Raw genomic sequence first — 13355 nt, 5'->3', positions numbered from 1 at the left:
TTCCTCATCTGTAAAGTGTAACTAACAATAGTGCCTGTTTCACGGATGCACAAGGATCCGCTGAATGAATACTTTTGGGGCTGTGGCCAAGTGCTGGCCTTGGCCCGGTGCAGCCTAGAACACACCCTCCTGGCATGGCTCCATCTATTCTTGGGGATCTGGTTTTCCTGCACTCCAAGAAAGCTCATCTTGTGCCATTTCCGAAAGCTGTCTTGCATTCCAGCTACACTTATGTCACACCTGGTAAAGGGCCTGCCATCCCTCTGCCTCCCCACACTCACCAGATGGAAGGTCTGGAAGGTAGTGGATTGGGCCAGGCCCCTAGGGAGCCCCTCCTCTGTGGGAAGGGATCAGACTCCAGCCACAGGAGAGGGGAGTGACAGGAGAGGCCAGGCCCTGGGCCACGTACCGAGGAAGGTTAGGGGGGCAGGGACTGTGGGCCTCAAATGGTGAGCTTTCTCCCCCCATGGCCCATTGCAAAGGCAGGGGTGGGGGTGCATAAGCCCCCTGGAATTCACTGGAGTTGAGAGGCCAGAACAGAATGGCAGATGTAGGTGAGCTCTGATGTGGAACTCTGCTAAGAAAGGCCACATTCTGTGCCTCCTTCCACAGTCCCTCAGCCTGCACACCTTGACACACTCACAGCCCTTTGTTTCAATTGATATTTGCTGGTCTGGAGACCAAATCCCTTGGGCCCCTTAGAGAGCAGCATCTGAATTCTCAGTGGTGTCATCCTTATGAATAAGCCAGTTAACCACAGCCCTACTCCCTTTCTTTGGGGGCTGAGTGGAAATGTCTCACCCTGGGCAGGAGGGAGCCTCCTTTATTTCAGGGGCCAGACAACCCCAATCCCAACGTTTCCTGTTCCTTATCTCCCACTGCAGTGTTATCTGAATGTGGGAGGGAGGAAGCCGGACCCACGCTCCACATCTCCCCGATCCCCACCCCGTGACTCATCCTGCCCCTGTACAGCACCAGGCAGGGGCCACATGGGGGCAGAAGCCTCACCTGGGAGTCCTGGGGCTGCACTGGAGGGTTTGATCTGGATTCAGGAGGTTCCCATTCCTTCTTATTGCCATTTCATGAATGGGAAACGGCCTTTCCTATTTTCCTAGGAGCCAGGGGCAAAGCTGGATGCTGGCGGGTAGGCCAACCTAGGCCAGGCTCCACATCTCTCCCTGGAAAACCCCAAAGACTCAGGCAAAAGACACACACTTTACTTTTCCTTCCTTTAATCTTATGCAAAAGGGACACAGGGGTTCAAAAATAAAAATTTCTCTTCCCCCTCCCCAAACCTGTACCCCAGCTCCCCGACCACAACCCCCTTCCTCCCCCGGGGAAAGCAAGAAGGAGCAGGTGTGGCATCTGCAGCTGGGAAGAGAGAGGCCGGGGAGGTGCCGAGCTCGGTGCTGGTCTCTTTCCAAATATAAATACGTGTGTCAGAACTGGAAAATCCTCCAGCACCCACCACCCAAGCACTCTCCGTTTTCTGCCGGTGTTTGGAGAGGGGCGGGGGGCGGGGGCGCCAGGCACCGGCTGGCTGCGGTCTACTGCATCCGCTGGGTGTGCACCCCGCGAGCCTCCTGCTGCTCATTGTAGAAGAGATGACACTCGGGGTCCCCCCGGATGGTGGGGGCTCCCTGGATCAGCTTCCCGGTGTTGGGGTTCACACACCAGCACTCCCCACGCTGCCCGTTCAGAGACATCTTGCACTGGGGAGAGAGGAGAAGAGCATGGAGGAGCCCGCAGCCAGCAACTTTCCTTCCGTCCCTCAACCCGGCGTCCACTGAGCAGCCACCCCTCGCAGCTACCCACGCGCTGCCGGGTGGAGCTTCGCAACTTCAAATATGCGCCAGGAAACCTTGATAAAATGCAGATTCCTATGCAGTAGGTCCCTGGAGAGCTGGAAATTCTGCATCGCTAGCGAGCTCCAACGTGATGCTGATGCTGCCCGCCCAGGGACCCCTCTGATTAGCAAGGCCATTCAGGACACCCGAAGATGAAAAGACTCAGTCCCCAGCCTCAAGGAGGTCCCATCCAGTGGGGGGGACCCAGCATACTGAAGCTTAGTCATAGCGTCAGGTGTAAAACCTCATGTTGCAATCAAAATCAGTGTGTGCCAGGCACTGTGTGAGCAAAAGACACACTGCTAGTTCAGTTTCTAACAAATATAGTCATTTAATCCTCACAACCACTTTGTGAATTAGATGCCATTATTATCCCTGGTTTACAGGTGATAAAACTGAAGCACAGATGGGCTAAGCAACTTGCCCAAGGTCACACAGCTGGTAAGAAGCACAGCTGAGATGGAAGCCAGGCATTCCCACTCCAAGGTCTCTGTTTTAATGCATAAGCTAACTACTCCTGCAAATCACCTTAGTTACCCAAAGGTGCAGCAGACAGCCTGTTTTCCACGAGAAGTGATCGAGACTTTTTCTTCTGAGCTCCAAATGGAGTTAGCCAGCTTACATTTGGGGGCATGTACACAAATAGCTTTTAATACTAAACTAATATTTAGAGGGTCAAGGTGCCTGGATGGTGAAGGGGGTGGAGAGGTGAGACCCCTAAGCCATCAGCAGAGCCCTGTTCCCATGTCCTGGCTTCACACATCCACACTTTAGGTCAGCCCAGACTGCCATTAGAACCACCAGGGTAGCTTTATAAAAATCCCAATGCCCAGCCAGGTGTGGTGGCTCATGCCCGTAATCCCAGCACTTTGGGAGGTCGAGGTGGGTGGATCATCTGAGGTTAGGAGTTCAAGACCAGCCTGGCCAACATGGTAAACCCCATCTCTACTAAAAATACAAAAATTAGCCAGGCATGGTGGCAGGCACCTGTAATCCCAGCTACTCAGGAGGCTGAGGCAGGAGAATTGCTTGAACACGGCAGGCGGAGGTTGCAGTGAGCTGAGATCGCGCCACTGCACTCCAGCCTGGGAGACAAGAGCGAGACTCTGTCTCAAAAAAAAAAAAAAAAAAAAAAAAGTATGTTACAGGGAAAATATTGCATATGCACACTGACTGTTAAAATGTATATGAACATTAGGTGGAAAGAGGAGGGAGAAGGGCTCCTGAGTGGTTTACTTAAACTTCATTTTCTCCAATGTATTTACAATGGTGTTCTAGATGGCTTTTCAGAATCTTTCCAACGGCATTTCTCCATCCCTGACTCTTCATTCCCTGAGATACTTCGAAACCATGAAGACAACTCGGCCAGTGGTTGAAATCAATGATGGTGGGAGTGTGGCTCGCAGATTATGAGCCTCACCTGAGGCTTGTTAGAGCTGTAAACCTGACCTACCACATGGCAATTTGGGGGCGGGCCCAGGAAGAGCTCCAGGTGATGTCAATGTCCGATCAAAGCAAAGATGCTTGGTTTAAGCCACTTCCCTTCTCCAAGAGTCTCCTCCCAACCTGGACTCCAAGTGAGGCCGGTGGGCGGCTGGGCAAGTGGAGCCAACAACTCACCCGTCGGAGGCAGGGAGAAGAGCTGCACCCTCCCCGGCCTGGCAGCTGGCACCCCAATCCCCATGGTGACAGGAGTCTGAGTCTCTCACTCAGCTCAGACCTCAGAGGATCATAGGCGGGTGGGGCAGAAACAAGGCACATCTGGGGCCCAGGGCTGAGGAGGAGCTGCTCCGGCCCAGGCTGGCACCATGCTCACCTGTTTGAGGTTGTACAGGCCATGCTTGTCACAGTTGGGGATGTGCAGGGAGTAGAGGTGCTCCAGAGGGCCCCGCTCATCCGGAAGGCGCATGGTGGAGATCCGCTCCAGGACCTGGTCCAGTTCCTGTTGGCAGGGAGTCTGCACGCACAGACAGCAGGGGACGCCGGAAGTGAGGACAGCAGGCCCACGAAGCACGCGCCAGACACAAGCTCAGGGAGAAGCTGCTGCACAGGGAGGGGACTTTCCCATGGTCACACAGCCAGCAGGGGGCACAGGGACTTCTGACAGCCTGCCCGGGGATCTCCCTGCCATGTTGGGTGCCCAACCCCAGCCCCTAAAGAAAATTGTATGGATGGGAATGTTCACTCCTCTCCTTGTTCTGTGACCGTGGCTTTCATGTGTCAGAATGGGCTCTGCCTCCAAATATCCATCCAAGTGGCCGTCTCGAGTCTCTATGCCCCCACCCCATGCCCAAGCTCCACTTCTTTCCATAAAACCAACCAGGGCCAGGACCCAAGATGGCAGAGCTGGGCAGGAAAGAGGGGAGGGGTAGCTCAGTGAGAGAAGCATATGGCAACAAGACTGACTGAGTTTCAGGCCAGGCGCAGTGGCTGGCGCCTGTAATCCCAGCGCTTCGGGAGGCCGAGGTGGGAGGATTGCTTGAGTCCAGGAGTTTGAGACCAGCCTGGACAACATAGTGAGACCCACATTTCCACCAAAAAATACAAAATTGGCCAGGTGTGGTGCATGCCTATAGTCCCAGCTGTTCAGGAGGCTGAGGAAGGAGGATCACTTGAGCCCAGGAGTTGGAGGCAGCAGTGAGGTGTGATGGCACCATTACACTCCAGCCTGGGCAACAGAGTGAGACCCCATCTCAGGGGGAGGAAAAAAAAAGAGTAAGCAAGTTTTAGGGACTCTGTCTTCATCTCTGGGATTCATTTTCTGTGTCTATGTTCCAAAACCATACAGAAATGTGAAGGTTTTAGAAGGAAAGAACATCAAGAAACCACATGTCCAGTCTATTTCACAGCCAGAGATCCTGACTGCCCCAAAGGTCACTAACTATGTTCCACAACTATGTTTGTGGAAAGAAAAGTGCTTTGCCTACAGGTCACACCAGATGAGGGTCTTATTAGGATGCCCTCCTCCAGCTGAGACCCCACTTTCCTTGTCCTCCCACCCCTTCCACCAGACCTGACCCTCACTGACCCTGGCAGGGGGTGGTCGCAGCTTCTTGGGCTCCTCCAGGCCAAGGTGATGTTTGCCACCCTTGCCCATCTGCCGGTGCTGCTCAGTGACCTTCTCCCGGAACACGGCCAGCTCCTTCATACCCGACTTGAGGGGCTTCCGGCCAGCACTGCCTCCCCCGCCCAACATGTTCATGGTGCTGTCCACGTGGTTCTCCACCAGGCCTCCTTCTGAGTGGTCATCGCCATTGTCTGCCAAGAGAGGAAGGGAAGAAAAGCTCCAGGTCCAGTTTCCCAGAGAGACGTGCCCTCCGGGAGCCACCTGGACCGTAATGATGATGAGGGTGGAGATGACGCGCGGCTAATGAGTGCTGATGGCCTGTCAGGGCCCGTGCTGAGAAATTTATATGGATGATCAATTTCAGCTTCACCCTAACTCTTAGGTGGGTACTACTAGCACCCTCCCCAACTTTCAGAGATGGAGAATTTGAGGCTCACAGAGGTCAGTTACTTGACCAAGATCACAAATCTGAAAAGCGATGGATTCAGGATTTGAAATCAGGCTGTCTGGCTCTAGAAGAATGACAGGGACCCTCTTACAAGGCTGGGGCAGAACAGAGGCACACAGAGGGATGAATGCATTTGAAAGGCCCTGACCATGGAATAGGTTTAAGTCCTTTCTGGGACCCCCCCAAATTCTCCCACTATAACCCCCAGTTTAAAGTTCTTCATTTGTGGTCTGGAAGAGCACCAACTAGTTGAGTTTTTTAAAACTCGTGCCACAGACATCACCGGGCTCCAGCATGTATGGCAAAGGAGTGAGAAGGTGGAAGGCCACGTCGCCACCCAGAACCTGGTCCCAGCATCCCCCTGCTGTCACTTTGTACCTGCCCACCTGGCCCTGCCTAAGGTCCCATAGTGCTGCTCCGAGGCAGCTACAGCTCTGCCACACTGACATTCCCTCGTTCCCAAGTCTGTCTGTGCAGCCCACCCCAACCCCATTATACTGAGAGCCCCAAGAACAGGAACTATGACTCCTTCGACTTCATAGCTTCAGCTTACTGCAGGGCATGAAGCTTCGTGATGTCTGTCCAACAAGCGTCCATTAAGTCTCCTTATACTTTCTTCAACCTTTTGTATGCACAGCCTAGGTGAAGGAGGCCTTGAAAACTGCTCCAGCCTGCCACAGTCTCACTCTGGCTGAGGCACGTCCAGCCAAAGGAGGCAGAGAGGATCTGAATCGCACGGCAGAGCTGTAACCAGGAGACAAGCCCCAGCAAGCTCCAGAAGGGCAGGGCCTCACACCGCCCAGCCCCAGCCCCAACCCCTTGGAGACACGGCAAACAGCCCCAGACCATCCCACCCAGAGCTGCTCTCCTGCAGGTCCCAACAAGATCTGGGTGGGTGCAGAGGGGTGTTTTTCAACCAATCTTGCACATTTTTTCTTCCCCATTAATGCACCTTCAAAAACTTACAGCCCTTAGAACACAAATGGATAATTCTTAGAGTAACTCTATACAAGAGTATTCACTCACTCGCCAACTAAGGGAGGGGGCACCTCTTCCATGCCAGGGACAGCACCGGGTGCTGGCACTCCAGCAGCACCTGCTGTCAAGGCGTGCCCAGCATAGGCCCCAGCATACGGAACATTTGGTGGGGGTCTGTCCCTGTCCTTTCCCCTCCCTCCAAGCCTGAGAACTAGTCAGTCTTCACTTGCCATGCAGCAGCTTCCTTTAGAAGCCAGCACGCCATCCCCAGGGTAGCAGCTCTGGTTAAAGGGGTGTAGCCGGGTTAAATCCCAGCTCTGCCATTTTCTATATCAGCTGCACGTGTTCTCCCCACACAGACCCTCTCTGTGCCTCTACTTTCTTAACTGTAAGTTGCTGGATAATAACAGTTCTTTCTTCATAGAGCTGTTGAGAGTATGCCGAAAGAAAAGCAGTTAAAAGATGACTTAGGCCGGGTACGGTGGCTCACGCCTATAATCCCAGCACTTTGGGAGGCTGAGGCATGTGGATCACTTGAGGTCAGGAATTCAAGACCAGCCTGGCCAACATGGTGAAACCCCATCTCTGCTAAAAATACAAAAAAATTAGCTGGGTGTGGTGGCACACACCTGTAATCCCAGCTACTCAGAAGGGTGACATAGGACAATTGCTTGAACCCAGGAGGTGGAGGTTGCAGTGAGCTGAGATCGCACCATTGTACTCCAGCCTGGGCGACAGAGCAAGACACTGCCTCAAAAATAAATAAATAAATAAATAAATAAATAAAAGACGACCTGGAGCACAGAAATTCTATATCCATGTTGCTGCTGGTTATTACGCTGATGATGATGACAATGACGAATGCCCCAGTTATCCACTACTTCAGCAGCATGGAATCCAACCAAGAACAGGGAAACCAAGGAAAATAAGCTCTGTCCTAATAGCTGTTACCACGGCTGAGCATGTTCAAATGTTGGCACTTTCCACTCAAGATGAGGGGAGAATCATCTCGTGAGGAGCCTCGAGACAGTTCACAACAGTGCTGCTCCAGGAAGCCTGGCTTCTGGATGTCTGGTTTCCAAGGCCACCGCAGAAGAAAGTCAACAAAATTGAAGGGACAAAGAAGGAATGCATGTGGACAGTAGCAAGAAGGATCAAATGGCAGAGAGGAAAGAGGACACTAAGAAAACAAAACATGCAAACTCCGGGTACATTTTGTGTGTGGCAAACAATGAATGCCACACCCCTCAATGAACCCTGGGGATTTCCATGTCTTACAGCCCAAAACAAGAATTACGTTGATGACGATGATCTTGGGACATCAAAAAGGGGAGGGAATTAAAATTCTACCTATTCATCATTTTAAAAGACTTTTATCCAAAATTGTTGAACTTCAGAAAAAAAAAATTGAAATGTTAAATGTATAAACCTGAAACCTGGAAAATTATTTTATTTAGAATGGTTATTCCCACAGGGGCTCTGAGGAGCCTGGGTTGTACCATAAATGAAGCCAGCACAGATTAAATTGTTCCAGCAGCCCGGCAGCCCAGCACCACTGGCAGGAAAAGGCCGATTTAGCGTGCGCCTCCAGGCTAGGTTGGAGTCCTGCTCCACCATGTCTAATCAGACCTAGGCACCAGCCCACAGCTTTCCTCATCCATCCTGCCCTGCCCTCTGTGCTCCTCCACATGGAGAGCAGCAGACACCCAGGGACCCAGAGAGGCAGGCTGAGTGAGTCCCCCTGCTCAGCTGCCTGCCAGGTTCCCAAGAACAGGGACACTGAGTCACCCCACCGTGCGGCAGATTTCTTCAGCGCCACCAGGTCCACACCCTCCTAGAAGAGCCCCCCTTCCCTCTTCAGATGGACCCCAGAGGTCAGAAACAAAAGGGTGAAAGAGAAAGGCCGGGGAAAGTCTGAGATCAGACAAACCTGGACAACAAACAGAAGAGATCAGGTTCAGTCAACTTTCCATCTCAACACTGACCTCTAACGCAGCACACAGATGCCATGCAGCACACGCACTCATCCCCAGCCTCCCCGCCTCCGCCCTGCTGCCCTTCCCAGACAGGCCTCTCTGTCCCCAGATCTGAGTGGGACCATCTCAAGCTCCCTGCCCCTGCCCTCTGCAGACACCAAAAACACAGGAGGAGAGCAAAGTACCTAGAAAGTCTCCCCACTTCCACCACCTGCATTGGAACATAGAGAAGAGCCCTTTGCCTCCATCCCAGCTACTCAGGATCAAAATGAGAAAGACAAAATGAAGTGGGAACCTCCAGTTCGCCCTCACCCGAACCCTTGGTACCTGAGATCACCCTTGGCATCACCCTGCTTACCGCACCCTACCCAGCTTTGTGCCCACAGAGGCAGAAAGGGTTTCTGGAGACCTCGACACCGCATTCTGCTCACAGGGTGTTAGAGAAGACAGGAGCTCTGGGAGTCTGCTGGTACTGCACCCTGCCACCATTTCTGGAACTCTCCAATCTGTGGACATGAAGTCTGTGATGCTCAGAGGCTCACCTGGCTCTGCCCTCTTGGGAAGTGGCTTGGGTGAAGGCAGACAGTCTCTATTATGGTATAACAACACGTTGTCTGGTTGGAGACGGGAAAGGCAGCTCATGTGTAGCTCTATCCAGGAGCTTCTGGGAAGGATCCACTCACCCGAACTCAATGCCTGGAACATCCAGTGTACTCCAGATGTTGGGCAGCATTCCTGGCCTCTACCCACCAGAAACCAGTAGCACCCTCCCCAGGTTGGAACAACAAAAAAATGTGTCTTCATTCGTTGCCAAATGGCCCCGGAGAGGCAAAACTGCCCAGGGTAAGAATCACTCTTCTGGAGTCAGGCTTTTAGCCCAAGACCTGTAAGTTGATAGCCCATTGCTGAAATGGCTCCAGGCCCCATATAAAGCAAATCTAGCTCCACTATATTCCGCATCCACAGCTAAGACCCCTCCGCTACCCTTCCATCTGCAGCCACAGTAGTCCACAGTTTCTTGGGGGCAGGGCACAGGATCTTCCCTGGGCTTCCTAGAGGACTTTCAGCCTGCAGCTCCCCCTCTTCACGAAGCCCTCTTGTACCACAGACAGTGGCCAAAGAACCATCCCTTGGCTGCGTCCCAGAGGTCAATCCAACATTAATCCTCAGAAGAAGGCCCTCTGCAATCTCTGGAAACACATTTGAAAAAGGAGAGGGGCACACACAGATAAATGTGCATTTGGGCCTGAAGGCACCAGGCAGGGCCAACTTGTCCATTAGGCTCTGGAGGCACAGTGCCTAGGACATATTTTTATTTCTATTAACATCAGAAAAAAAAAATAACTTTTAGGTTAAAAAGTCTTAATATATAATAGTAATACATTTGCATTTATTAAACAAGTTATAAAATATGTTTTTTTGATTTTTTTTTTTGTTTTTTGAGACAGAGTCTCGCTCTGTCACCCAGGCTGGAGTACAGTGGCACGATCTTGGCTCACTGCAACCTCCGCCTCCTGGGTTTGAGCAATTCTCCTGCCTCAGCTTCTCGAGTAGCTGGAACTACAGGCATGCGTCACCACGCCTGGTTAATATTTGTATTTTTAGTACAGACAGGATTTCACCATGTTGGCCAGGCTGGTCTTGAACTCCTTGCCACAGGAGGCCCATCTCGGTCTCCCAAAGTGCTGGGATTATAGGCATGAGCCACCACGCCTGACTGTATTAGTCCATTTTCACACTGCTATAAAAAACTGCCTGAGACCGGGTAATTTATAAAGGAAAGAGCTTTAATTGACTCACAGTTCAGCATGGCTGGGGAGGCCTCAGGAAACTCACAATCGTAGTAGAAGCCAAAGGTCCGGGAAGCAAGGCACCTTCTTCACAAGGTGGCAGGAAGAAGTGCCAGGCAAAGCGGGGAAGAGCCCCTTATAAAACCATCAGATCTCATGAGAACTCACTCGCTATCACGAGAACAACATGGGGGACCCACCCCCATGATTCAGTTACCTCCACCTGATCTCTCCATCAACACCTGGGGATTATGGGGATTACAATTCAAGATGACATTTGGGTGGCGACACAAAGCCTAACTATATCACCTTGTCTCTGCTAAAAATAAAAAAATAGCCAGGCATGGTGATGCACACCTGTGGTCCCAGCTACCTGGGAGGCTAAGGTGGGAAATTACTTGAGCCCAGGGGTTAGAGGCTGCAGTGAGCCATGATCATGCCACTGCACTCCAGCCTGGGTGACAGAGTGAGCCCCTGTCTCAAAAATGAAAAATAATAATTTTTAAATTTTAAAAATATATGTTTTTATAGAAGGGCCCACAGAGGCAGTGTCCAGGGCCCACAGATGTCATATGCAACCCTGGCTCCAGGTCCCAGGAGGCTGGGGTCAACTTGGCAGTGTTCCTCCAGGAGGACAAAGTTGATTTCCTGCCCTGAGATGTCCCAAACTCTCTGAGGTGAAGGTCAAGTTTGTCCACCCTCACAGAGGCCACCTGGATTCAAGGGTATGTTTCATTCCATTTCTTTATTGATCTCAGCAGTGCCAACGAACATGCCAATAAGATGAAGAAATCCATAGGCCTGGTTTGCTGATGCAAGGTCTTTTAAAGATGGTTTAACAAGACCATGCATCAGCATCTGTTTCTTTCTCAGGAACAGGCTTCTGGACTCAAATCCCGTAGCCAGATCTGAACTCTACATCTTGAAGTAGAAGCCCAGGGAAGGGAAATGAAAGAGTTGACCAGGCAGAGATCAGAAAGCATTGTAGGCTGAGAAAAGCCTGCATTCCTTGTTACTGTTCCCAGCCAAAGAGATTCAAACCCCAAAATATCTAACTGCCTGAGTTGGAATTCAAGCTTTTACTACTGAGCTGTGCAGCACCAGACAAGTTTCTTAAGCTCTCTGTGCTTCCATTGTTCATCTGTAAAAGGACAAACAGTATGCACCTCCTATGGGCAACTGGGAGGATCCAAAGAGATGCTGCCTGCATCTACAGAGAGGGCCTGGCACACAGTAGGCACACATGGGGTTAGCTCTTAGCCACTTCCATTTCCTGCCTACCAGGGAAGTACCCACATAGCGCCCCTCCTCCCCTCAGTCAGACAAGGGCATCATCACACGTTACCAAGTTCTTCCCATATATCCTCTTATAGGCTGCAAGAACAATCCACAGGAAAACATTCCAGATGTCGAACTCCAGCTAGAGATGGAATTTGCCCTCAGAACAAAAATACCAAGTTGTATTTTTTTTCTGCCTAAGAGAGTTAAGTTCAGAATAATATTTATTAAGCAACCACTTATGTATGCAACTCCATGGGCTATGGTGCAAAGGTCACTATAAGAAATGGTTCTTAGCAACCCCAAATGACATCAATGGAAAAGGCTCATGGGCTTAGAAATGGTTGATAGAAACCTCCAAGGCCCCTGAAGAGACTTTCTCTGTAGATTAGTAAGCATTAGCTCTTCTTCCCTACATAGCACCTAGGGAAATGGGTCAACACAGAAGCAAGGGATTTCACATATAGAAGGTCAAGCTTTTCCAAAGAGAAGTCAGGGAGATGACAGACAACCCCAGAGCCATTAGTCGGGGGCTTGAAGGGCAGGGGAGAACTCCCACCCCTGCCTTGGGTAGACTGCCACACCTTTCTACCTAAGACCCCTAGAGGAGAGCTGGAGATGAGGAAGCCAGATGGGATGAAAAGAAATGGATCGTTGTCCCATTTTACAGATGGCAAACCTGAGCCCAGATGGACTACCATTTGAATTCACAGGAGCAAACACAACCTCTCTGCCATTCTTCACAATTATCATGGGGTCCCTACATTGTCTTTTGGCCCACCCTTACTAATTTAGCCAAGGAGAGCAGCTGGAAGCTGACAGCCCAAGAGAAAGAGCCTTTATTGTTCACTTCTATGCATTCATACCCAGGTTTTCAGACCTAATTTTGGCACAGCTCATTTTTCCAATGTAATCCTGTTTGTTGCATCAATGATCTTACTCAACAAATCAAACTCTTGTGTTTGATAGAAACGGACTCCCATAAAGTCTCATTTTCTCCTAGCACAATGTTCTGACCTCAGTGCTCTATTTGGAAATTGGTGATTCCTGATCTAAGGGAGACCTTAAAAAGCTTTCTTAGGAAACTAAGCCCCAAGAATCTAAAAGCACCTCCCTGGTCCTTCCACCTCAGAGTGTGTGGCCCCGGTCCTTATCCAGACCTGGTGAGGAAACAAGACCTTTTCCCTACCTAGAACAATCACATCTTCCTAACAGCTCATGTGTCTCTCTTCTTTATTCTTTTCTTTATTCTGAAGAAAGACTTACCATTTTCCAGCCTTCTCCTCCTATCTCATGATTATCTTAAAATCTAAGAGCAGGGTTGGGAAAGAGGAGTACCACAGAGATGATCTAGGCCAACCCTGAACTTATCATTCCTCCAATGAACTCACCTCTTGCAACAGGTAATAGCAGTCCAAGCCTTTCAAGAGTTAATTCTGAGTAATGGGCCAGGGGAATGAAGGCTGGCCGCAGCTTCCTGGTTCCACCCTAGCTGGGCAGAAAACTCACATGGCTCCGTCTTTGTTAATTTCTCCCAAAAGGCACTTAGCCTTGACATATGTTGGGCAACAGAATAAATACTAACCACCATCCTCCTCCCCCGCTCTCTAGACGACTCCATTAATATCCATAGCAGTGGACGATTCATTAACAAACTGGAATGAGCAATGAACCCAGCAGTCAAGAACCCTGAATGCCAGCGCTGCCCCTTGAGATTCACTCACGAGTCAGAACCTTTAACCTCTCTGAGCTCTAATTTCTCAAGTCTGAAAAATGATATTAACAATTCTGCTAAGGGGCGGGGCGCGGTGGCTCACGCCTGTAATCCCAGCGTTTTGGGAGGCCGAGGCGGGCAGATCACCTGAGGTCAGGAGTTCGAGACCAGTCTGACCAACATGGAGTAACCCCGTCTCTACTAAAAATACATAAAAATTAGCCAGGCATGGTGGCGCATACCTGTAATCTCAGCTA

The 13355-nt window shown here is 50.8% G+C and overlaps 1 protein-coding gene across 2 annotated transcripts in view; it reads right to left on the bottom strand.

Moving 5' to 3' along the window:
* Positions 1-1215: 1215 nt before the first annotated feature.
* IGFBP2 (insulin like growth factor binding protein 2) overlaps positions 1216-13355 on the bottom strand; it is a 31668-nt gene continuing 19528 nt past the window's right edge. For both annotated transcript variants that reach the window (XM_016950458.3, XM_516234.8), the window contains exons 2-4: positions 4876-5105; positions 3664-3804; positions 1216-1712 (exon numbers count right to left, since the gene is read on the bottom strand). In XM_016950458.3, coding sequence (XP_016805947.1) covers positions 1548-1712; positions 3664-3804; positions 4876-5049 — 480 coding nt within the window. In that variant the 5' untranslated portion in view covers positions 5050-5105 and the 3' untranslated portion in view covers positions 1216-1547. The remainder of the gene's footprint in view (positions 1713-3663; positions 3805-4875; positions 5106-13355) is intronic.

Source organism: Pan troglodytes, chromosome 13 (assembly GCF_028858775.2).
Source record: "Pan troglodytes isolate AG18354 chromosome 13, NHGRI_mPanTro3-v2.0_pri, whole genome shotgun sequence".
NCBI classification, from domain to species: domain Eukaryota; kingdom Metazoa; phylum Chordata; class Mammalia; order Primates; family Hominidae; genus Pan; species Pan troglodytes.
Note: the sequence above shows the minus strand (reverse complement) of the source record. Positions and strands in the feature narration are given on the sequence as shown.